The sequence below is a fragment of the Castanea sativa genome, chromosome 12, assembly GCF_040712315.1.
Source record: "Castanea sativa cultivar Marrone di Chiusa Pesio chromosome 12, ASM4071231v1".
Lineage (NCBI taxonomy): Eukaryota > Viridiplantae > Streptophyta > Magnoliopsida > Fagales > Fagaceae > Castanea > Castanea sativa.
This window is the reverse complement of record NC_134024.1, coordinates 12,226,545-12,251,782: the sequence shown is the minus strand read 5'-3', so window position 1 is coordinate 12,251,782 and position 25,238 is coordinate 12,226,545. Positions and strand designations below refer to the sequence as shown.

At 35.7% G+C, this 25,238-nt stretch overlaps 2 protein-coding genes across 7 annotated transcripts; both read left to right on the top strand.

Annotated features, from left to right (window-relative positions):
- LOC142619945 (U-box domain-containing protein 32) lies at window positions 1-10,686 on the top strand. 5 transcript variants are annotated; one of them, XM_075793342.1, is made up of 10 exons: window positions 1-353; window positions 708-829; window positions 1,405-1,526; window positions 2,609-2,713; window positions 3,805-3,932; window positions 4,021-4,151; window positions 5,549-5,647; window positions 7,242-7,769; window positions 9,025-9,777; window positions 10,333-10,686. In XM_075793342.1, the coding sequence occupies exons 1-10, from the start codon at window positions 146-148 to the stop codon at window positions 10,510-10,512; spliced, it is 2,376 nt and encodes a 791-aa protein (XP_075649457.1). In that variant the 5' UTR covers window positions 1-145; the 3' UTR covers window positions 10,513-10,686. The 5 variants fall into 5 exon arrangements, with proteins under 5 accessions (XP_075649457.1, XP_075649455.1, XP_075649456.1 ...); XM_075793340.1 differs by having other exon boundaries at window positions 5,549-5,698; XM_075793341.1 differs by having other exon boundaries at window positions 705-829.
- A 2,210-nt stretch (window positions 10,687-12,896) lies between these two features.
- On the top strand, window positions 12,897-19,990 carry LOC142619498 (uncharacterized). 2 transcript variants are annotated; one of them, XM_075792619.1, is made up of 10 exons: window positions 12,897-13,097; window positions 15,625-15,799; window positions 16,179-16,315; window positions 16,563-16,607; window positions 16,691-16,744; window positions 17,082-17,186; window positions 17,295-17,498; window positions 17,595-17,680; window positions 18,311-19,332; window positions 19,415-19,990. In XM_075792619.1, the coding sequence occupies exons 2-10, from the start codon at window positions 15,625-15,627 to the stop codon at window positions 19,690-19,692; spliced, it is 2,106 nt and encodes a 701-aa protein (XP_075648734.1). In that variant the 5' UTR covers window positions 12,897-13,097; the 3' UTR covers window positions 19,693-19,990. The 2 variants fall into 2 exon arrangements, with proteins under 2 accessions (XP_075648734.1, XP_075648733.1); XM_075792618.1 differs by having other exon boundaries at window positions 12,959-13,097; window positions 15,583-15,799.
- Window positions 19,991-25,238: the final 5,248 nt, after the last annotated feature.

Genomic DNA, 25,238 nt, shown 5'->3' with positions numbered 1-25,238 from the left:
AGTAGACTAGTAGTACACTCGCTTAAGAAATAGCTCACGGTCTTTTTAAGCTACCCATGACTCGGTGACGAACTCAGTGACTCACACTCCCCGAGTTCTGAACCCCATAACCAATCCTCAGCCTCGGATTCTCCGAAACTCGCAGATGGGTAGCGTTGTTGATGACGAGGTGGGTGAGATTGAACTTGAAGAGGAGCGAGAGAGAGAATTCGATGTGGAAGAGACTATATTTGTTGCGGTGTCAAAGAAGGTTGAGGAGAGCAAATCGACGCTGTTTTGGGCTATAGAAAACTTCGCCGGCAAGAGGATTTGCGTGCTCCATGTTCACCAACCTCAATTTGTAGCTGAACTGAGTGAGTCTTCTCTCAATGCTGGGTTGGGTCCTGTTTGGTTGCTGGGAAAAGTTTTTTTTTTTTTTTTTTTTTTAGGAAAATGGAAACATGGGAATTGAATTTTGTGGTCTGATTTTTTTTTTTTGTGGGTTTTGCTTTTTTTTTTTTTTTTTTTTTTGGGGCTAGAATTGATTAATATGTATATGGGTACGGTTGATATTAATTATGCAATTTTTTGTGTCTTATTTAGCTGTTTATATTTGGGGTAGGTGTTATTTAATATCTTTGATTTTAAATGTTAGGAGCTTGAATAGCTATGACTTTTCAAAAAAAAAAAAATTTATTGGGCTAATTTGTTAATGTTATATGCAGCAGCGAATAGATACTTTAATGGTAATAGAGTGAAGCAACTTGATGTTGAGGCATTGATGGAAGTTGAAAGGCAAAAGATGCATGAGCTTCTAGAGCAATATCGTCATGTTATTCTGCAAGCAGGGGTATTATTTTATTTGATTCTTTTAATTGCTACCTTAGTTACCTATATAAAAGTTAAAAGGTGTATTCACTGGCATTGAATTTATGGTTGATTCATTTTTTTTTTGGAGGAGCAATATCAAGCATTATTTTTCTGCAGTTGGGTACAAACTTTGAATTTCTGATTGGGCTCTAAAAGCTTTTTAGAAGTTTCATACAACCACCACCAAGCCTTGGTCCCAATTTTTTTTTGCTGTTGGGTATGGATCCTCAACAGACTAGTCAGAGGATTGGCCATGTGTATTCTTTTCTGTCGTTCTATTCTATCTGAAGTCATACTCTTAGTTACTTTCCTAATTGACGTGTCATTCTTTACTACTTCTACTAATGTTGATCTTGGTTTTCATCTTCGTTTTTTTTAGTTCCTCAACTTGAATCAATTAATAGCTCTTTTAGAAGTTAATGTATACCGAAAATGTTATGACACACTTCTTATATTTTGGACTTCAAAACATGCATCTTAGTACTTTTTGAGCTCTTCTAGTAATTGGGTTAAGAATAGATTAGAGTTTTAAATATTAATAACATATAATTGCAGGTAGAGGCAGATAAAGTATGGATTGAGACAGATAACATTGAGAAAGGGATTGTAGATATTGTTGCCAGGCACGATATTAGATGGCTAGTCATGGGGGCAGCAGCTGAAAAGTACTACTCAAAGTATGAACAACCCATCGTAATTGATTACTGTTTACCAATATTATGATGCTACAATTGTTTTTTCAATAAAATTTGTGGATTTTTTTGTTATGGTTACTTCTAATTCATGAATGTATGAGTACTCTTAAGGGGTTTTCTTGATGTTAGTAACTGTTTTTGATTCCTTTTCAAGCTCACAGCATCTCAAAATCTATTTGAGTTGACCAATCTAGGATTTGAGGGGAAATTATTCTAGATGCTATTATATTTTAGGCACTTTACCTATTTAGATTGTTATGTTGGTGCTTTGAAAAATTGGAACCAAAATCATTTGGAGATTCATAACTATGACTTACGTTCACTTGATATACCTGTTATCATGCCTGTAACTGGTAGAAAATATCCAGAAATGAAAATAGGATCATGAATTTCAAAGGATAAATTATTTGTCCTGAAGTGAGGGAGAGAGGGGAAAAAAAAAGGCAAAGGATTCTGCAGAAAACTAAACTATTCATGATGAATATGATCTTACTTTGACCCTTAATCCAACTGAGTGTGTAGAGAAAGGGGGGGGGGGCCCAGAAAGAGAGTTTGTCAATCCATTGATTAGCCAAAACTCAAAAGTACTTTTTACTCATTTCCACTGCATCTACATAATTGATAATCCCCTTCTCTCTCTCTCTCTCTCTCTCTCTCTCCCCCCCCCCCACCCCGGGCAAAAAAAAAAAACCTTTGCTACTGCTTGCCAGCCAAAAGTAGTAATATTTGTTCAATGATTGATGACTCGAAGAACTGTGCCAATGCCCACTCCCACTTGTCTAACTATTGCCTAGTATTTGGATATCAACTGGACCTCCCGAAAAAGTAATTTAATGTGGCCGATTTCCCCTTTTTTGCAATCAATTCCACTGCAGCACCCACTGCTTTAGCTAATTTTGCATTCTTTCCAAGTGTAATTTCTGTATTATGTGTGGCCACGCCTAATGGCATATCAATTGAAAGTAGATTCTTCTTTGTGATCAATCAAAATCTCTTCCAAACCTATTAAGGCCCATCTGCAAACATCATGTAATTTCACCAGTTCATATTGGTTGTGATTGCAGGAAACTGGTAGAGCTAAAGTCCAAAAAAGCAATTTTTGTATGCCAACAATCACCAACTTCCTGTAACGTTTGGTTTGTTTGCAAGGGTTGCCTCATATACACGAGGTAATTTGATATTACCTTATGATTAACTTCTCTCTTTCTCTCAGACAATGAAGAGCAATTGGTTGACATTATGAGTGTTGACATTTTTGGTTTATTTGGATAGCGGTATTTTAAAAAGGAAGGATTTGGATTTGGATTTTTAGTTTAAAGGACTTGAGTAGAGTATGAAATGCCACTTTTTTCCCTCTGTTAATGAAATTTATGGATGGATTTGGATTTGAATCTTTGAACTTCTCCTCTTGTCCATCAATCTTTTGACTTTATTGCCATCTCGTGTGTTTCTGATTAGGTTGATTCTTGACGTAGTGGTTTTCTCAATAACTAATATATTGGATGTTCTTGAGCACTATGTCAGTATTGTGACACAAACAGTATCTATCTACAGAAGTTAGTTACATAAAAAGTATCTATACACAGAAGACCTATTTTTATGATATGGTTTGAACTAATTCGGTGCACCTAAATGAGCACTGAAGACCTAATTTTTATGGTATGGTTTGAACTAATTGGATGCATCTGGATGAACACCACACTATCATGTAGCACAGCACATCTTTGGAAATAATAAATGCATTAGCACATGCAGCATTGTCTTGGAGTTTGGAATCTACTCACAATGGAAACTCTATTTTTCTCCTTTTTCTTGTTGAAATTGGTTGCCTATTATCCGGAGACAAACGTTTACAGGAACTGAATCATGGTATTGCTAGACAAGGACAGATAATGGAGCTCATTTTGTGTAACAAGAAAGGATCATTTCTTCTAATCCACAAATAAATAAACAACAGATTGATGGGAATAATCTAAAATACTTTTTTATTTTTGGTCCTTCACATCCCCGGTTGTTCCAGCAGTGGTAGCTTTCTTGTAGATTCTTAATTTTGTGAAAGAGATATTATCTTCTTCATTAGTCTAAAGTTCAAAATATGTTAACTGTGCAACTCATGTTTGATTTAACACTGAGGCCTATAATTAATGCTTGATGATTGCCTTAATGATAAGTTATGTCTTGTTCCAAAAACATTGTCCATCATCTATTATGGATACATACTATCATTTCCATTATTTATACAAGGATAATTTGGATACAGGGGAGGCAGAAAAGATAAATCTGATTTGGAGATTGCTCCTCCATTGCTGCTGCTGAATTCAGATATGGAAAATGAGCTACCAGAGAACTTAGAATCAGAATCTCTCACCGATGAGCTGAGATTTCTTGGTAGGCTCACTAACCTAGATAGTTTTGCCTTACATGATCAAGTTCTCAGTGGAATACTAGGGGCATAACTTGTCACAGAGTTGTGCAGCTGCAGAGCAAGGTGTTGATGACCTGGAAAGAATCTCAAGAAGCTTCAGTTTACAGTGTTCAGCACATTCAAGTTCGTCCACTGACATGTTGGTTGGCACATCAATGTTGACCTCATGGCCGACACATGAGGTGAGAGAAGAGGTTCTCCATCACGTCACTGCATAATTCCTAATACGATTGCATTACGCATCATCTATTACTTTACTGGCATGGTAAAAGAATTATTTTTTGGTATGGTAAATCATTACATGTGCATTCCCATTCTTCAATATAAAAAAGAAGAAAAGTCATGAGTATACAGAATTCTTGGAACTTTAGTTTCTGAAGGTTGGAGTAATATTGGAGCACGTGATAGAATTTCATTTGCTACAAAAAGCATATATGTATATATGCTGTCCAGCTCCAGTTTTCATAAATGCCATTCAAGTTAGTGCACTAGAACTAGTAGAAGGGCTCATGGTTGTGGGTTATGGTGGAGTATTAGTGAAGGGTGGGATACTTTCGCTAAGCATTTCTCTTTTGTGGTGGGGGATGGTTCTCGTAATCTTTTTTGGCATGATAAGTGGACTGGGGATGTTCCTTTTAAAATTCTTTATCCTCAGTTATTTTTGTGCTCCTCCAATAAGGAGGCTTGTATTTCTGAAGTGTTGAGCCTTCCAGTGAGTGATAATGACAGAGTGGAGTTTAAGATTTTATAGGGAATTCAATGATTGGTTGTTAGCGGCTTCCTACTCCCTTCTTCATTTCATCCGAACCCGTATCCCTAGGGGTGGAGGGTGTGATGGGCTTTATTGGAATCTTAATGGAAGTGGGAGGTTCGATATTCGGTTTTTTTATCATAAGATTCAAAATGTAACTCATTCCACTTTCCCTTGGAAGGGCATTTGGAAAGCTAAGGTTCCTAAAAGGGTGGTTTTTTTCATGTGGACAGCAGCTCATGGTTAGATTCTTTTCTTGGATAACCTTATGCTTCGTGGTCACTCTTTGGCAAATCGTTGTTGTATGTGTTGCTGTAATGCGGAATCTGTGGATCATCTGTTACTTTTTTGTCCGATAGCTCATTCTTTGTGGATGTATATGCTTCGACTGTTTGGGATCGATCGGGTCATGCTAGGTCCAATGGCGGACTTATTATTTTGTTGGTATAATTGGCTTAGGAAGCATAGTTATGATATTTAGAATTTGGTTCCAGACTATTTATTATGGACCATTTGGACTGAACGGAATTGGCGGTCTTTTGAGGATGAGGGGAAAACTATGGTTCAGTTATTAGAGTTTTGCCAACGGACTCTCTTTGATTGGTCTCGTTGTTGGGGTTTCTCAGATTGTTCTTCCCTTACGGATTTTATTTCATCTATTAGAATAGATTAGGGGTTGCTTCTGTCTTTCTGTTTCTTTTTTTCCTTCATTCACTACTGTGAATTATTTGTATTTTTCTTGCTTTTATTTTATTAATAATATTCTCTTATCAAAAAAAAAGTTTGAAACACTAATTTTAGTTTATTTATTTATTTTTAATTTTGTAGGGGGAAAAATCTCAAGGACAAGAGGCTATTGGATTTTATTCTAGACTAGAACAAGTCATTAGAGATGCAAAGAGCTCAAAACACAGAGAATTTGAAGAGGTAGTTAAGCGATGGAAACAAGAAGACAATGCCATGGAGGCTAGATGCAAGGCAAACTTTATATTTACCAATTGCTTCTATTTTTGGGGGAATTTTTGTTGGTTTATCAAATTTATCTCTCAAACTTGATTAAACTCTGTTCTGAATCAACCAAGAACCTTTTAGCTCAATGGCGTAGCCTGGTTTCCTTTATAGGGAGAACCAAGGTTCATATTCCCCCCTCCCCCACTTGTTTTAACAGTTTATTAAACCCTATTGTGAATCGTATTTGTCTGAAAATAAACATTTGTAGTGAACTGAGTAAATGATACGTACTGCACTCGTGGTTTGAACGGAACATGAATTGATCAACAAAACTTTTATTTCAATTTCTGGGGTAATTATACCTAAAAATTAACCTTTAGGGTTTGTCAACTTGTGAAACTTAATCCTCTCCCGATTCTAACTACCGAAAGCCTAATCTTGTGTTATATAAGATGTATAAGATGTACAATGATTTGGTATATGGATGGGGGAATAGAGGAGGTGCTCATTTGAAACATGGTTTGTTGGGGGTAGGGTTATTTATAGGTATGTAATTAGGAGTTAGAGTTGACCTCTAAAATAGTGTCATGCTGGAAGCGTGAAGACACTTCTATTTAATTTCAGAGGTCAATTGTATTTTCACTATTGGTGAATTTATTTTAGATCTTATTAATTAATTAGGCTGTTAGTATTTTATTAATTTCGCAGAGTCAAACCTATAAAAAAAAAATTTGTAGAGTCAAAGGTATTTTCATATTTAATATTTGGGCTTTAACCCAAGTCAATTAGGATTAGAGTTTGGTTCTAGTATTTTATACAAGTGTGCTCTTGTACTACAATAGAGAAAAGTTTTTGATGAATAAAATTTTAGCCGATATTTCAAATGGTCTAGCTAGCACTATCTCCAGCCAACTCTAGTTGCTGAATCTCATGTCTTATTTTCTCTTGCTTGGTGTTGATTCCAAGGTTTGTTTTATTATATTTTTTGCTCTTTTAGATTCTCAATTTCCTTGAAATTTTGTATTGCAACAATTTTGGTATCAGAACTCATTGTTCTGCATCAAATATGGTATTAGAGCTTGTAGTTTTGCATCAAGTTTGGTATTAAAGGTCGTTGTTCTACATCTTAGTGTCTTGGAATGAACCACTTTTGGATTTGTGATTCCTTATCACAATTCATTAGGGTAGCAGCAAACTCCAGTCACTTTGGTTCAATGATGTGTGTGTGTGTATATATATATTTTAGCTCTTTTGTCTAAGCTCAAACAATATCACTAAATTCTGTGCAGGATTTCTATTTTCATCCTTTCCCTTCCAATTGTGGGCAACACCCATCATCTCCCCCCCCCCCCCCCACCCCCCCAAAAAAAAATTGCCATTATAACAAAGTAAGTAGAAAGAAAAATAATAGGAAAACAAGCAGCAGCAGTAAGATATCATCCTGATGATATTCAAATGTAAAACATGTGTGTGTGAGTGAAGGAATGCGTGCTGGCCTTAGTATTATAGATATTGTAGGTCAATTTCAAATTTTCACCAACAACTTTGTGATGATTATTCCTTCTTACAGGCCAAAGCATTGGAAGACTTATGCGCTAAGGAGTTGACGCAAAAGAAAGAGATTGAGGAAGCACTGACTAGAGAAAAGAAAGAAAAAGAAAGGATGAAGAGTCTGCAAGATGAACTCATGAAAAAACTTCAGATGGTCCAGGACCAGAAATCAATACTTGAAGGCCGGCTTGGAGAGTACCAAAGTACGGTGCAGGAGTTAGAGGAGAAAATCATATCAGCTGTGGAACTCTTGATAAGTTTTAAGGAAAAAAGGGATAGACTGCGGATTGAGCGTGGAAATGCAGTGGCAGAAGTAAAAAAACTGAGTAAATCGTTAAATGGGGAAGTTTCTAGCTTTTGCAGTGTACAAATCCCTACATTCTCTTTCATGGAGATCAATGAGTTAACTCATGATTTTGACCCTTCTCGGAAGATTGGAGAAGGAAGATATGGAACTGTTTATAGAGGAATCCTTCGCCATATGCATGTTGCTATAAAGATGTTGCCTTCCTATGGCTCTCAAAGCCAGTTGGACTTCCAAAAGGAGGTAAATTTCATACAAAGGATTTTTCCCTCCCCAATACTGAAATTTATTAAACTAGCTAATTCTGTAATACTAACCATATAATATGGTGGACTAAAGGCAACACTGTGTTGACGACCTTGATCATAATCATAAATGAAAAATTAAAGCTTTCAAAAGAAAATTAACTTGTCCCCTAGGGTAATGTGTAGGTTTGGATCATGGACCACATTGGCATGATCATGGTGCATTTTTATACATTGCCTCTCTACTGTCTGAGCATGGACCCATGGATTAGCGACTTTGCTAATCCAATGTGATTGTACTATTGAAATGTTTTCTCGGGTTCTCTTTTCTCATGTTGAGGGAAAGATTTTCCAAATGTCATATTTCAAAGATTGAGCAAACTAATAGCTTGTTTGGATGGAGGAGTAGAGTAGAGGGAGGGAGGAGACTGAGTTAAATTACCTTATTTGGATGTTTTTTAAGAGAGGAGGGTGGGGGGGGGGGGGGTTTGAGGGGTTCTAACTACTTCTAACACCTCATTTTTTAATTCCCCCAAATTGGAGAGGTTTGGAGGGAGAGTAGAGCATAGAAATGTTTGACCAAATGAATTACCAAATTTATACTTACCATATTAACAAATTACAAATTATGAAAATGCTAATTATTCTCCTCTCCCTTACTTATGGTCCATTTGGATTGAGGGGGGAAGAAGGGGGAGTAGAGGAGATTAGATTTGGCATAAAATTAGTCTATTTTCAGTCAATTCTTCTCTACTCCCCTCCACTCCTCCTCTTTATCCTCTCAATCCAAACAGACCCTTAATTTTAAAAACATCTAGACAAGGTGAAGGATAACCATTCTCCTCTACTCTCCTCCCTACTACTCTTTTCCCCTCTACTCCCCTTCTACTCTCCTCCCCCTCCAAACTTCCAAACATAGCATAATTGTCATTAGGATGGATGTTTGAGCATGAAGAAATTCATCAGAAAGAAATGATCAAAGGTGGTTTTTGTTTTATCCCTGGTGCTAGACTTTTTGGTGATTATAGGATTTCTGTTGTTTCTTTTGTTGTCTAGTTGGGCTGGGTGGAAGGATGGCAATAATGGCATTTAAATTATACTATATGTTGTTAGACTTCAAGGCATGAAAATACATCTGCCTGTTTAGTCAACTGGTATCAGTTTATGGCCAAACCCCAATTATTATTTATTTTTCCTGAGGGAAAATTAGCATAGTTTCTGACAGTTCATTTCTTCTGTTGATTGAATTTCAGGTAGAGGTTTTGAGCAGGGTAAGGCATCCAAACCTGGTGACACTAATTGGAACTTGTCCTGAATCTAGGTCACTTGTCTACGAGTACCTGAAGAATGGAAGTCTTGCAGACCACCTTGCCTGCAAAGGCAACACTTCCTCACTTTCATCGCAAATTCGTACACAGATTGTTGCTGACATATGCTCTGCCCTTATTTTCCTTCACTCCAATAAGCCCTGCATTATCCATGGGAATTTAAAACCCAGTAAGGTCCTCCTTGATGCCAATTTCGTTAGTAAACTTGGTGACTTGGGCATCTTTCACTTGATCCCACAAAAGGAACATCCAGCTTACACCACCAAATTATGTAATAACCTAAAGGGAATCTCTATGTATATGGATCCGGAATATCTTGAGACTGGAAAGCTTACACCAGAGTCAGATATCTATTCATTTGGAATTTTAATGTTACAAATTTTAACTGGGCGACCACTTTTGAGCGTGGTGAAGGATGTGAAATGTGCACTAGAAAATGAAAATTTCAATGCAGTGTTGGATTTTTCAGCTGGGGACTGGCCACTTGAGCAAGCCAAACAGTTGGCTCAGTTGGGATTGAGGTGCTGTGAGAAGCACCCATTGAATCGGCCAGACCTTGTGTTAGAGATATGGCCTCTTCTTGAGCCAATGAAAGCTTCATGTGTTGCCTCAGCATCATGCTTGGTTTCCAAGAAGCTTCACCGGATTCCCTCCCACTTTATGTGTCCCATTTATCAGGTATGAACCATGAATCCAGTATACTGTATACCTCTTGTCATATGTTTTGTATTGGAATGGCTCATTTTTAGATTACCTCTTTGTGAAGTGTTGGTTGCTCTTATTTCTGCAACCTGTCCAGTTATGCTATCAACAATTACTGCATGCTGCCTCTCATATGAGAAGAGGGCACCCCTGCCATTTCACTTGTGTATGAGGAAATAGAAGTAAACCATAGATAGTGTGCTCTTGCCTTTTTTATATTATTGAGAGTACCTTTACCATTCAATAAGTCCAGGGACATCACATTTTCACAACTGCATAATGGTCTGTTGTGATTGGTAAATAATAAAATAGTGTCAGTGGTGGACCCATATGAAACTGATGTTGCTTCAATCACAATAGATCATGCCAGGAGTTGTGAAAATGTTTTGCCCCTACTCCCTGGCATTACTCGACCATTTTGTAGCGTGCTCTGATTGTTGATGGGCTTATCAAAGTGGTGTTTGTAGAATCTAAGGGGCTTGATTTTTAAAATCTTTCTCATGACCATGGCTACTGTATTTGACTTTGCAGGAAGTTATGACAAATCCACAAATAGCTGCAGATGGCTACACATATGAATCTGAAGCAATAAGAGGATGGTTCGACAGTGGCCATGACACCTCACCCATGACAAATCTCAAGCTTGAACACTGCAAACTAGTCCCTAATTATGCCCTCCAAAATGCAATTCTAGAATGGAATCAACAGTAATGATTTTCTTAATTCTTTTATACCTTATCATAAATATGCTGAAAATGTGATCACACCGGTCTTGATACTGATTTAACCTTTATACTTTAAAATACCAGTATAACCTACATAACAGCGATGTATAGAACAATTAATTATAATAGAAAGGTCAACATATATTTGTTTTTATAGGAACTTGGGGCCTAAGAATGTTGGATAAGACAAGAGATGGAAGTTAAGCCAACAAGTAGGGTCTGCAATAGGGCCCACTTGTTGCATCTGAATGAGTTTATTCAACTTTGGTATAAAATCAACCAATGAATTAAAACCATAAGAGAACAGAGCTAGTCAAAGGATTTGGTGTATTATATACCAAGCAAAGAGATTTTTTCCCTTTATTTTTCTCTTTAACTTTTATGTCAACTTTGTTAGAGTAACTTAGGTCAGGCTCAATCTGAAGCAGTTAACAACGTGCACAATTTGAAGCCCAATTCTCTATCATTTGGACGCACTTTCTTTATAGTTGAGAATTGAGAATAATAATACATTATTAACATGATCAACATTTGGATTAACATGATGACCTCCATAAACCCAAATAGAAATCAAGGTCAAATTATCAGTGTGAGACCAATTTTGCACTTTCTATATCTCTAATCTAAGGTGGCTCTAAAAGGCTAAACATTTTTCCATCATCATCTTCTTCTTCTTCTTTTTTCTTTAAAATTTATTATATACACATATATATATATATATATATATATATATATATATATATATAAAAGATAGAATTTCTATTATAACCTAATCTAAATGTATATGTGTGTGAAACTCTCTTCTAGAGACTTAAACTCGGCATTTGCTCTCCACACCTCACGAACACTTATATTTTGCTAAGTGACCACCGTACCAAGAGTGCAGTGGTTCCATCATTATCATATTAGAAAAAGAATGACTTTTAATATTTCATTGGAGCAAGAAAAAAAAAGTCACTAACAAAGGGATGCATCATACAAGCCTAGTGAATTATATCACATTCCTAAATTTTTATTTTGAGAAACATTCCTAAAAAGTTTGGGGGTGTTAGGTTTGTATTTTCAAACAACAATTTTTAGTTTTTAAACAATATTATATGTATTTCTACCCACTTTTTCACACACACATATTTTCACAAATATTTTTAAATGAAAATATTCCATTTTAAAAACATATACCAAACAAGCCTTAATTTGTTAAGAAAAACTGAAACAAACTTGTTTATAGGCTTTGTGATTTTCAGCGAAGCATGAGACTCCTAGGCACAGGTTTCAGTTTCACATGCCCATCTGCCTAACTTGGGCCTGTCCCTCTGAATCCCAACACCCTGGCACGACGTGCTCCCACACTCTCCTCAGCGCGTGGGCCAAAACCCTACCAAGGTCATCATCATGAAAAACGTTTTAGGAAACAAATCATATACGTTATAGGAAGAAATTTTAATTATACCCTATAGTTTCGTAAATTACAAATTAAATGCTAAAGTTCTATGTATTCAAACATTGATCCTAGGGCACACGATTTGAATTGAAAGGGTGGGTTTAAATTGAAATATATTTAAAATTTTAGGTTTTAATTAAATTAAATTACATAGTTTGATTTTAAGTTTCAACATTTTTTTATGATTTTTTTTGGGAAATTACATTATAAAATCCAAAACATTCCATATTGGTTCCCATGTTATAAATTTGTAGATTCAAGTTCAAGTCTAATAATGTTTTTTTTTTTCAATTTAAAGCCTCTGTTTAGCTTTTTCACTTTTATTATTCTAGTTAGTAATGAGGCAAAAACAACAACAACAACAACAAGCCTCAATCCCAATTTTGTGGGGGTTAGGTTGTGTTTCACTTATAATGTGTTCATAAATTTGACAACCATTAAAAATAGATGATAAAGAGAAAGATTTGCTTAGACTAAGAAATTGAAAATAATTCTTTAGTGTTAGAAAATCGAAGTTGTTCACCTAAGAGAAATACAAAAATTGATCAACATTTTTTCAATTTTTTTTCTTAATCCATTACTATCTAGAATAATAGAAATGAACAAAAGAGATGGACATACATTTCAAATTGAGTGATTTCCTAAGTTTATAAATTTAATTAACAAAATCTAAAACCTTATTTTTTTTTTTTTTTTTGATAATTAAAAACCTAAGATCTTATATGAAACGTAGTATAAAATCTAAACCTAAATTTATGTAATTTCCCCTATAATTTATAAAATTATAAAGCTTTAATTTGAAAACCCCATTAAATTGAGGGTTAAAAATATAATTTTCCAAAACCTTTATTTTTTCCACAGCCGAAAAGACTCAAAAAGAGGGTTCCAGTTTGGCCTTTATATTTTTTACCTTACAAAGTCTCTCTCTCTCTCTTCGTCTCTTCTTTTTCTTTCTCTCTTTCGCTCTCATATTTTTCATTTTCGTCACGGCCGATCACTTTCTCGGCGCTTTCTCGGCGGTTTTCCTACCCGCCAAACACTCCACCGGAGGCTCTCTCCTTTTCCTCTAAATCTCTCCGATCTCCGAAGATTCTCTCTCTCGCCAAACAGATCTTCGCACATCTCAACTGGTACGTGAAAAAACCGATCACTCACACTCACTCTCTCTCTTCTCGCACGTACGTATATATGTTAATATCGTTATATGCATAACTTCACCTGCTAATCTCAGATCACGAGCGCCGAAACCCTAACGAGCTTTGCTTTTCTAAATTGCACGAATATTTTCTCTGCTTTTTGTGTTTGTTTTTGGTTGCTTCACGTTTTGTAGCTCAGATGAACTCTGAAATGCAAAAGAAAATCGTAAAGAACAATTTTTCTATATGTAGGTTTTGTGAATAGTGAAAAATTAGCTTGAGTAAACTGTGGTGGTTTGTGTTAAGGTTCATTTTAGAGTAGGATTGTGTTTGTGTTTTACTTGTGCTGATCATTTGGACAATGAAAGATTCCTAAATTTTTCGTTTTCGTTTTGTTTATTTTCTTGGAAAGCAAACAGAGTTTTAGGACTGTGATTTCGGTGATCTGATGCATTTCTATTGAGTTTCTATGCGATTGATTATCTTTCTCTTGGAAAACTCAATTTCCTGTTTATTGTTGTGAAATTTGTTGGCTAATTGTTTTTAGGATGAGTTTAGAGTAATTGCTATTTTTGCCTAATCAACAAATCAATGATAGTAAGTACTGTAATGGTTATCAATTGAATTTTTGTTTATTATTATGAATTAATGATAGCTTTGTTTTTAGTGGATCTCGGGCTGGCTTGTTATATGTGTAGGTTACAGAACAATGTTGACAATTTGAGTTCAAATTTTCTAGTCCAAGTTTTTTTTCTGTACTCGTCATTGCTGAATTTGCAATATGACAATATAGTTGATTTTGTATTACCTATAAAATATACATATGTGTGTGTGTGTGTGTGTGTATAGATAGATAGTTGCTTTTGTATTAGGAAGGATAAAATAGTTTACGCATTTCTTATACATGACGCATTATGATGTTGTGTCTAAAGTACCAAAAGCTGTTTTCTCATATTATGTTGACTTATTTCTATTTACCATCTCAAGGAAATTGTTCTTTCTATTGAAAGCTTTTAGGGTGCCTATGTAGTCTTCTATTTTTTGCTAGCATTTGGCAAATATCATCATCAAACATGGTCCTACATCTATATTTTATTTTAGCTCTGATTCTTGGCTGTTCATTAGTGACCCATGTTCTGAAATGATCATGGGCTGTATTATTCAACAATTTCACATATAGACGCAGAAGTAGAACCATGGTTTTTTTGCATTTGTTAGTAAATTTATTACTTTTACTGAAGATATGCCATATACTTATTTTGATACAGATGTCGCAAAGAACTCCTAATCTAGATTTGAGGTGATGGATATGCTTATGTTTCGACATTTCCATCTCTAACATAGACATTATATTTGCGTCTTGAGTCTTGTTTGTAATGGACTATTATTAACTACAACAGCATGCCTTAATTAACCCAAATTTTTGGGGTCTGCCATGGATCCTTAATAGATTTGTTAGGGTCGCACATATATTCTTGTTCTCCATTCTATTCTATCTAAAGTCATATTCTATGTTACTACCCTAATTGATAAGTCCTCTTTTATTGCTTCTATTAATGTTAATTTCGGTCTTCATCTACCTTTTATAATCCCTCAACTTATATTAACTCACTCTCTTACTGGTGCATTAATTGCTCAAGCAACTCTCTCTCATATTTTCATCAATAGGAGCTACCGTAAGTAGGCATTAGGCACAATGGCATGCTCTTTTGAAAATTTATTGAGTCAGAAGGTTTCCTATTTGTTCAATGTCCAAATTGGTGTAGGATGTTGGATCATGTCAGCAACTGGTTTGTAACTGGTTGGTGGGCAGAAATCTACTAGAAGATGCATTATGCTAATCAAGATGTTCTAGGCACTGTTTAATGTTAATGATCTTATAAATTTCTGATCCAGTGTATGATAATAACTACTTGGGCATTCTTCTATTATGTGGGCCAAACACTGGATGATTGGTTCAAGTCATAGTGTTTCAGGGTTGATAGTTTGGTTTTAATGTTATGCTGTCATTTGAATAAAACAGGACACAATACAAATTTTCCAATGACTTGTATCTATTTTACCAGTATGGATAAAATTTCAATCGAATCTTATGATGCTAAATATCATACTTTTATATTTGAATTGTTGCCAATTTATAAAAAAGGAAAAAAAGAAAGTCAGGTTTTAACGTTTTCCAATGTGTTGATGTTTCAAAGGGAGTGCAAGATTAAAACAATGTATTCAAAGGAGGTCTTGTGTTATATCTTTCTGCCTCTGGTTCCAAGAAGTCATGAATGTCAGTTCTTTTTTGTAAACTGTTTTGTAGTGACTTATCCCAAAAAGTGTTCTGTAATGTATAGAAATTTACTTGTTTCCTGGTAAATGAATGGATAGTTGGGAATGACTTTTCTGTTTTAATTGTCATGCTTTTTTCTGCTGCACAGTCCTGTCAAATTACTTCAGTGTTTAAATTTTAAATAATTAATATTTTTTGCAGTGGCTTCTTGTGACCTAGCAAACTTAAACTCTGTGTTTATAGATGCCAGTTGTAAAGCCCAAGTCCTCTAGTTCTCTAGAATTGATGAAATCGGAGGGAAATGATTCTTCAGACACTATCATCAGACAAGCAATAAAAGAGCCTCTTTTGTCTTTCTCAAGGCCTGGGGACAGCCCAGTTCAATTGATCCAATTGCTTCATGCTTTAGATCAGCAAGGTAGTTGCAAATTATTATCAGTTTGAAAGTTTTAACAGCATCTTTGGGTGGGTGAGTTGGGGTGGGGGGAAGGATTCTCTTGAGCACTGCACTGGTCTAAGTAAAATGTGGGAGGGTTAATGGGGTTAAATAATTTATTAATCATAGAAATAGTGGTGGCCTCCATGTAAAGAAATAAAAAGAATGCCTCTGAACTTGTACAAACATTCAAGATTGAAAAGGCTGTTGTTGCTTTTACTCAGGCTAATGCTAAGACCAACAGTGACTTTAATAAATGAATTTCCTTAGTAATAAGTAGGTTTTTGGTTTGTAGCTACCATGAGGCATTTGATGTGAAAGCCATGTATTTTGATTTATCACCTTTCATTATTTTTGGCAGAACTACCAGGTTGGCCCTTACTCACTCCTCTGAAGGTGCAGATGCAGAAGTGTGACAAGTGTTCTCTAGAATTCTGCTCACCCATCAACCACAGAAGACATACACGTGTGCACCATCGGTTGAAAAAACTTGATAAGGTTTCTTACTGTCTTACAGTTGTGATCATATGTTTATTATGCTAATAAGAAAAAAGGGAGGGAGGGGGAGGTGTGATTATACCTCTATTCGTACAATTTTATTTTTATTTTTTTCCCCTATCCTTTTTGGACCGTTTGGAATTTGGACTTTCCAGTTCTTAGTAATGCATTTCAGCTCTGTTTCATGGCATGTCAATCTTTGATTATTCTTTCCTGAGCAATGCTTGATGTTGTCTAAATTGTGTAGGATTCTACCAAAAATAGGGATCTGCTGGGTGCATTTTGGGATAAGGTAAATCATTATGTTAGCAGTTATTTATAGGACAAGGTAATTCTCTCTTTGCATGTCGTGCTCATTAATTATTTTACATGCAGCTCTCTTTAGAAGAGGCGAAGGAAGTGGTGTCATTCAAGAATGTCACATTAGATGTAAGAAGCTTTTCTGTTTTTGTGCCTGTTTGTTTGATTTCTTTACTGCATAGAGTTATGTTGATATGAGCTTTCATAACTCAGGGAAATTGCCCTAAATACCTGTCATCTGTCTGGCGTAAATTTTCCCCCCAAAAAAAAAACATTTGTTATTGATGACGCTTACTAGGAGACACAATACATCTGTGTTTATTTATCATCAAAACACACTCATTTGTCATTGACACGCTTATAGTAGGAGACGCAATGCATGAATTAATTTATTTTTACTACCAATTTTCATGTGTTTCTTGCTCTCTCCCCTATAATTGGTTCCTAATCGACATTCCTTTTCTAGGGAGTTCCAGGGTCTTCAATTGTAAAGTCATTGACAGCACTTACTAGGAAACCGGGATTTTCTACTTTGCCTCAAGTTTATTTGAGGGCTGGTTCTGCCCTTTTGGTAAGGGGACATCCTTTTCCGCTAATCAATTTCAATCTTTCTGGTTTTATTTGTAATGATCTGCCATATTCTTTATTCTATGGATGTGAAGTATCTGAGTCTTTGCAGGATATTATCCAAGCTCGACCTTCAAGATTCCCTATATCAGCCCAGGAATTATTTGGTATCCTTGATGTTGCAAGTGAAAACACATTTCTATGTGGGACAGCTGGATTGATGCAAAAATATATTTTTGATGGGGAAGCTGGGAAGATTGGCCTTGAAACAAAGAACTTAGTTGCTTGCACTAGTTTTTTGGTGGAACAGAAATTGGTACCTCTCTGGGGCTTTTTTTTCCCTTAATACTTTTTCAGTTGCATGTAATAATTATGTTCATCATGATTACCTTGTTTTTTTGTTCTTGATAAGGTCAAAGCATGGCTTGCTGATCAGGATGCTGAAGCTTTGAGGTGCCAGAAGTTGCTGGTAGAGGAAGAAGAAGCTGCTCAGAAAAGGTATGTAGCATCATGTCATTCATTTTTGTCTGATTACGGTTCTTGAACTGTCTAGTAATGCTAGTTGGTGTGGCAAATGAGCTATATAGCTCAACCAGCACCTCCTCCTGTTATAAGTTGTAGGTGGTCATGGGTTCAAGAACCATTTGGGTGCGTGTGTTACTTTTTAATTTATTTTTTAAAGAACAGAAGAAAAAATTCTAGTTGGTGTGTTTTTCTTATTTCTTCCTCTCTTTCATGGAAAATCTCTGTACTGATGATTATAGAGCCAGTCATTTGCCATGAACCTTTTCTTGGTCTTGTTAGGAATTACGGATGTCCTGATCCTTGTCCTCCTTTATAGGGGAGTTACTAAGGATAAGTGGACCTTTGTGTAGCACAGGGACAGATCTGTAAACTTAATTGGAGTTGCTCATTGTTGGCATTACTAGAACATAAAAGCATTCACTTTTCACTTATGCCTTGCAATCTCCCAGTTTCACAGATTGCATTTTAACAGTTCATATTAACTCAAGTTATCGTAACCATTAGTGAGAGTTGGATAGCTAATTTGCTCTCCATGAATGGAGGTTTTTAATGGAAATAAAGATGCTTGTTCTTGTACTGATTTTAGTTCCTGAATTACTTTAGGAAAGCTGAGCTCTTGGAAAGGAAAAGGCAGAAAAAACTCAGGCAAAAAGAACAGAAAGCAAAGGAGCAAAAACATGGGGAAAAGGTTGATGTTGTAGAGTTCATTGACAATACATCAGAGGCTATGCCCGTGCCACAAGAAGAAACATGCAGCCCTTCAGCTGCATGTGATTCTGACACATCTGTTCCAGAAATGCTGCCAGATCAAGCTCCCTCATCTTCTGAAGACTTTCGACACACAAACTCTGATGAAGAGGCGGGTCTTGACTCTCAATCAGGGTATGGCTTTGAATATGCTGAACCTGGCATTACCCAGAATGTTGAACGGAGGATGGTGCATGGAAGTGTTCGCCGGCATGTAACTGTTGCTCGATGGCAAGTGCCCCCAAAATCACAAAGGGCAGTTTCCAATGGGTTTCATTCAGGTCAAAATTCTCAAGCATCAAAGCTTGGGGTTGTGCAAAAGCATGGGATCCATAGGGATTTAAGGGCTGCACCAGCAGCGAATGGTAATAAAGTTTGGAGCCGAAAGCCTAAACCGGAAATTGATGGGGAGGTTTTGAAAGCCAGAGTACAGAAAGAGGCAATAAATCAACCAGATCAAATTAAGAACCGTGAGGTTTTGATTGGCTCTATATGTGTTACACTTCGAACTTGTGACCAAGAGATTAATAACCTGGCTGGAGCTCGTGAAGATTGCCTGGCTGAGCATCAAATACCAAAGACTAATGTACAGGAGAAGCCCATTAAACCTGATTCTCTTCCGAATGGCACAAACCGATCAATGATTAAGCTTTGGAGGCCAGTGAGCAGGCATGAAAACAAAGGTCCAATGCCAGTTCAAAATGGCAATATTGAATCTGAACTGGACGTGACTGCTGAAAAGGACAATGATCAAAACCCAAATGAAGGTTGCTTAAGATCCTATGCAATGGATGATAATGATGGTGCTGCTAAGGAAAGTGTCTGTCCTGGAACAATGGGGTTTTCTATCCATGCTGCAAAAGCTTTTCTTTCAGAGAGTAAGATGTTTATTCTTTTGGCTATGCAATTGTGACTGCATTAAATTTGATTTGGCATTTAACTTCCTACAATCTCATGCAGGATGGAAGGAGGCTATTACAGCTGACCATGTGAAACTGGTCCTTTCCCCAGATTCTGAGCCTCCAGGATGCCCAGAGATGGAAAATGACTCTGAATTAGTAGCATCTCAATCATCAAACTTGCACAAACGCAGCATTCTTGGTAGTGCAGAGAATCGGTTGGTTAATGCAGGTGCTTTTGACTCTTCAATCACCAGGGGTGTTAAAGAAAAGTACAGAGCAAAGCCTGAAAAGGGTGTCAAGAAAAAATACATTCCCAAACAGAGCAATGCTACCTAGTAGGGGAGGGAGAGAGGTGAGGTTTGTTTTTTGTTATACAAATGTGCACAGTTTAATTTACCGTCATTATATTCCTAGCAGAGGTTCCAGTTTTACAGATGGCCTTCTGTCAGAAAATTGAAAAAAAGTTTTGCCGGAAAATCTTTTTACAGATCAGTTCTTTTTTTTTCCTGTGGTGCCATAGCAGATTGATTGATTAGTGAGGTTCTTTTCCCCCTTTTGGCTTAATTGTCTAAATTTTTCTGTAATAAATTTGGTGTTTCAATTAATTCAAAGTTCTTATTTTCTTTTGCCTTGAATCTCCCTGCTCAATTTCCAATTTGGTTGTAATTTAAAGTTGTATATAGCTTATAAGATTTCATCGTCCCAGAAAACCCATATCCAAGATACCCTATGATGTCATAGGTTCATAACAGAGCATAAGAACATGAATGTTCATTCCTAAATACCCAATCTTCTCATACTTTACCTTTCATGCCCATTGAAAATGTTAGTTTTCTCTCCGAATTTTTATTACTAATGCTAGTTTGAATTCAAATTTTGAGGTTCTTTCCTCCCTTTTTTAGGTCGGGTTTTCTTAGAGGTATTAAATACCTAGAGATCAGTAGGAGGGTTTTCAAGATCAGATTGTAATTGATTGAGGACCTAAAATTTTACCAAGTACTATCAAAACAACTAATAATAATGTGTTTGTACGGTTACAATGATTAATTTTCTTTTAGAATTTGAGGTTATTTGTTTAGAAAGTGCGTACAACTAACAAATCTAGCTTACGACATTGTGTTTCAAACAAATAAACCTCTGCAATCCAATACTTGTGCTAGAGTAGATGAAGCAATTAACTTAGTTGACTAATAAGATTTTCATAAAAGAAATTATTATTATTATTATTATTATTATTATTATTATTATTATCATCATCATCATCATTTTTTTTAGAATAAGCTTCGCCAGTGAAAGCCGAACTTCTCACCACTTTATCTTTGCATAAAAGTTATAATAAAATCGAATGCCTCTGACAAAATACCAGTTATGAAAGAGAACTGGAATTATTCTTCATTGCCCTATACAAATGAGTTACATCTATCAAGGCTGTAACATAAAAAGATGTATCCTGACAAACTACAATAAAGAGAGATGATTAATAGGACAATATGTGTCGTTGTAATAAATGATATTTTTCTATCACGCCAAATGGCCTTTTAGTTAAAGAATTCATGAATAGATGTTTACAAATTACAATTCATTATGAAAAGTACTTGTGTCTATATACATCTTCTTGGCAATAGACATGTACAACTTCTCGCATGCATATCTTCTCACTTTCATCTAATTGATGAGGTTAGGATATTTTTTTCATCCAATGATGGCGAAAAAATAGGGTTGATAGGGCTTTGCTGACATTTGGACGAAGAAGAATATTAGTCCCATCTCTTTGCTATTATTTGTCGAAGCAGAACATCAACGAGATGGAGGAATAAGATACCCATGCGAGAAGTGTCATGGATCCTTATGTTTGTGTATTGTTTACCCCTCCCTAAAAAAACAAAATTAACATCTTTATTTTATATTAATAATAATAAATATAAAATGTTCGAATGGTCTTTACGCTTAAAGGCCCATGCGTATGAACTTGAATAGGGGGAAAACAAAAAACAAAAAATATATAGGGCTGTGGATTGATAAAATCATTAAAATGAGTTGTTAATGCCGTCTTAATTGTTGGGGGTGAAAAAAAAAAAGTTCAATTAAAATCTAGAAGTTTAATTTTATATATATATATAATGGGGTGATATTTAAACCTTGAATGTCTCTATTATATACACCAAAATATGTTTGTTGAGCTACGAAGTTTTTTTTTTCTTGTTTTTTTTTTTTTGAGGAAAAGCTACAAAACTCTTAACAATATTTTTAAGATCATAAAATTTTAAGATTTTAATATTTAGATAAGAATTGTAATAGCAATGGAACGTGGTTTTTTTTTTTTAATCAATTTTCTTCCCGTAATGTCTAAATTAATTATGGATGTTGGAAAATTTCCCCGTCTGAATTTTGAACTAACTTTTTTTTTCACTGAAATATTAATGATGTACGAGCGGATTTAAGATCTGGACCCTAAAAGCCTTTCCCTAGTTTAAGTGTCCTCTCCAATGGTTGTTAAGAAACACAGCCAGTATATATAGACATGCGCTGTTTGAAGATTGGTCTTTTCAAGGGAATATTTCATGCTATCTTTTTCAGTAGAATGTCTATCCAACCAAAGAGTGAGCTCATTGATAGGTTTCACCTAGCGTTTAGTTTCATTTAATTAATGATAATAATAATAGAAAACCTTATCTAGTTAATGGATTTAAGATTAAATTTAATAGTGAATTCCAGCTAGTAAAAATTGAAAATTGATTAGTGTTTTAATTTGATAATAAGAGCAATTAACATCATAGAGCATATATCATAGTTTGAAATTCTATCATATCTGTGGCGTGTACAGCTCAGTTAATGGGCTGTTTACCAATCTATGCTCACAATCTATTTGTTGTTGTGTGGGTATGGGTATCCTACGAGGGGAAGTTTCTAGAAACGCAATTCTTCTACCTTTTTGACAATCTCCTAATGACTCCCTAAGCTCTCTCTCTCTCTCTGATATCTCACCTAGAAATTTCCAACCCCCTTTCCTTCCTCTCCTTCTCTATTTGTAAGCTTGCTTAATGGGTTTGTTATGATTGTGTGGAACTGCTTTTTGTGCAAGTGGGGCCCCTTTGGGATGACTCTTGACAAAAAGGAGTCCCACTTTGGGAATGGGTGTGTCAATTTTGGAATTCGCAACTGCCATCGGATATTGTTTGGTAGGCAACCTCCCCCAAGGCATTATTGAAATACATTAGAAATAGGCTCCGAGCAACACTGGACCCCGAGGTTGTAACAGTTCCTAGGGCCGATGGCATGGCCCTCATGCGATCTACGACCCATGAGCCATTAGACAATGGGCTGGTGGATTCATTCACCGTACAATATCTATCCTTACACACACACACACACACACACAGACTTTTTATAGTGGTAGAACAAATGGACTGAATAGGACCGAATTGGACTAAGTAGGACCACATTAGACCGAATAAAACAAAGCCAATAGATTGGACTAAATAGAACCAAAGTGGACCGAATAGGACCAAGGTGAACAAAATGAACCAAAGTGGATTGAAAATGCGAATATGACCGAATTGGACAAAATGGACCAAATATGACCAAAGTCGACCAAATAAAACCGAATGGTCCAAACAGGACTAAAATGGACATAATGGACCAAATAAGACCAAATTAGACTGAATAAGAATAAAGTGGACCAATGTGGACCGAACAAGATTTATCCCACTATTTATTTGTGTATAAAAAAATCAAGCCACTTCACTATTTCCCAACATGAGTGGAACCTCATTATAGAAAATTTTCTTACAAGTGTGCTTTTTTTTTTCTTCATTTCAAATAAATGCAAACAATCTAAATTGGTGCAATCATTCTATAAATTTAGAGATACATATTTTTAGACATTATTAAAAGGATGTCAGTAAATTGTTGAGCGTTTTTTCTACTATAGAATCATGGTTTTGGGATGTCTAGGTTTGTTGTTGTAAGGACACAATTTGAGCCTGAACCCATAGTCAAAAGGGGATGGGCCTGAAAGGTCTTTTACAATAAAATTTGTAAAGAGTGGGTTTGGAATCTAGGTTTTAGTGATGTTAGATAACAAAAATGATGGGTCTCTTCACAATAATACACAAAAGGAACTGTTTATATAAAAGAATCTTTTCCTCGGACACGAGCCGAGGATCGTTTACATTATCTCTTCCTCAGATATGTAATCTATGGATCATGAGGTATACAATGTTGTTTTTCTCTTTTTCTTTTCTCAAGGTCCCTCCTTCCTTTTTATATCCCCTCCTTCTTCTCCTCTTCATCCTCCACGTAAGGGTTAGATTTGTTTGGTTTAGATACTTGTCCCATCCACCTCCCTGAAGTCTTTGGAAACAGGAGCAAGGCTAAACTCTGATGTTCAGGTTTCACTTTCCCATTAATGCGGCCAGAATAACAGTTTGCAGAGCATTCAATGCGGGGGCGGTGGTAACAGCTTTATCTTAGATATTTCACCGTCCTCTTTCTCATCTTCCCCGTTTACCATATTTACCCTTATCTATAAGATTTTCTAGCATATTGCCTGTGAATGTTTAACCAGCCCTCTCTTACCTCGGCTCTACATAGCCGAGGACATAATCTTCCTCGGGCTATCTTACTAGACATACTTGTTTAGGTGTAACCTCCTTACTTATTAGTGTTGCTTTATGAGTTGGCATTCTTACATCCTCGGACCATACAGTGTCATCGGATTGGGCCTTTAGCTCAAAAAAATATTCTTAGGCCATCCCCACACATATTCCTGGGCCTAATGACCCTACAGTTGTTATATTGTTATCTTTTTCTTTTGGTTGGCTAGCACAAATCTTATTTTATGTACCCTTGATAAAGATGATTTAGATTTTAAATCCCTAAATTTTAATACAATGTCCAAAAAATTAAACTAATTGATGGGGAATGCTAGTTGGTTGATTCACGGTTGATTCTACCCCATCTATATAATATCTAAAAATAGAAGTGTAGTATTTATTATTACTATGCTCCTATTGAGTTATATTAGCGGTCATGTTATCATCCTTTTTTCTTTCCAATTTTTCCTCTAATTTTTTTACACTATTAAATATATAAATTATTGATATTGAAACAATTAAAATTACAATAATTAATATTCACATTAGTTAAAGTAGGACCAAAGTGGACAGAATGAATCGAATAGGAGCAAAATGGATAGAATAGATTGAATAGGACCAAAGTTAACAAAATGGACCAAATAGGACTGAAGTGGACCAAATTGGACCAGTGTGGACCGAATAGGACCAAAGTGGACTAAATAAGACCGAGTAGGGCCAAAGTGGACAGAATTGACCAAATAGAACCAAAGTGGACTGGATAGGTCATAGGACCGAAGTTTACAAAAGTGGATTGAATAAGATCAATGTGGACCAAATAGGGCCAAAGTGGACCAAATAAGACCGAACATAACCAAAGTGGACCAAAGTATACAACAGAAATATAAGAGAAACACATTTGTAGTGATAAAATTTGGTTGTGAAGCCTTCAAAGTGAGGTAACAAATATAGCTATAGAATATATATATATATATTCTAAGTTTTATTTATTAATTCTTATTTAAATATGCAATTCATACATCATAAATAAATTTAGGACATTCAATGTTTGACACCTTGTTGCCAATATGGGTTTTGATGTATTTGGTATCATAAAAAATGCAAACAGTTGTTATTGTAGTTGAATTTCTAGTTTGATTGTATGGATTCTACGCATATTTGGCATGTAAAGATTGGATGATCTTCTGTACTTGGTCATGGTGTGTTTCTTCTTCTATATGTCTCATTGATGTTTCCACGGCGGGTTTCCCATTACTTGAAAATTGAAACTACAATTGCAATGTTTTT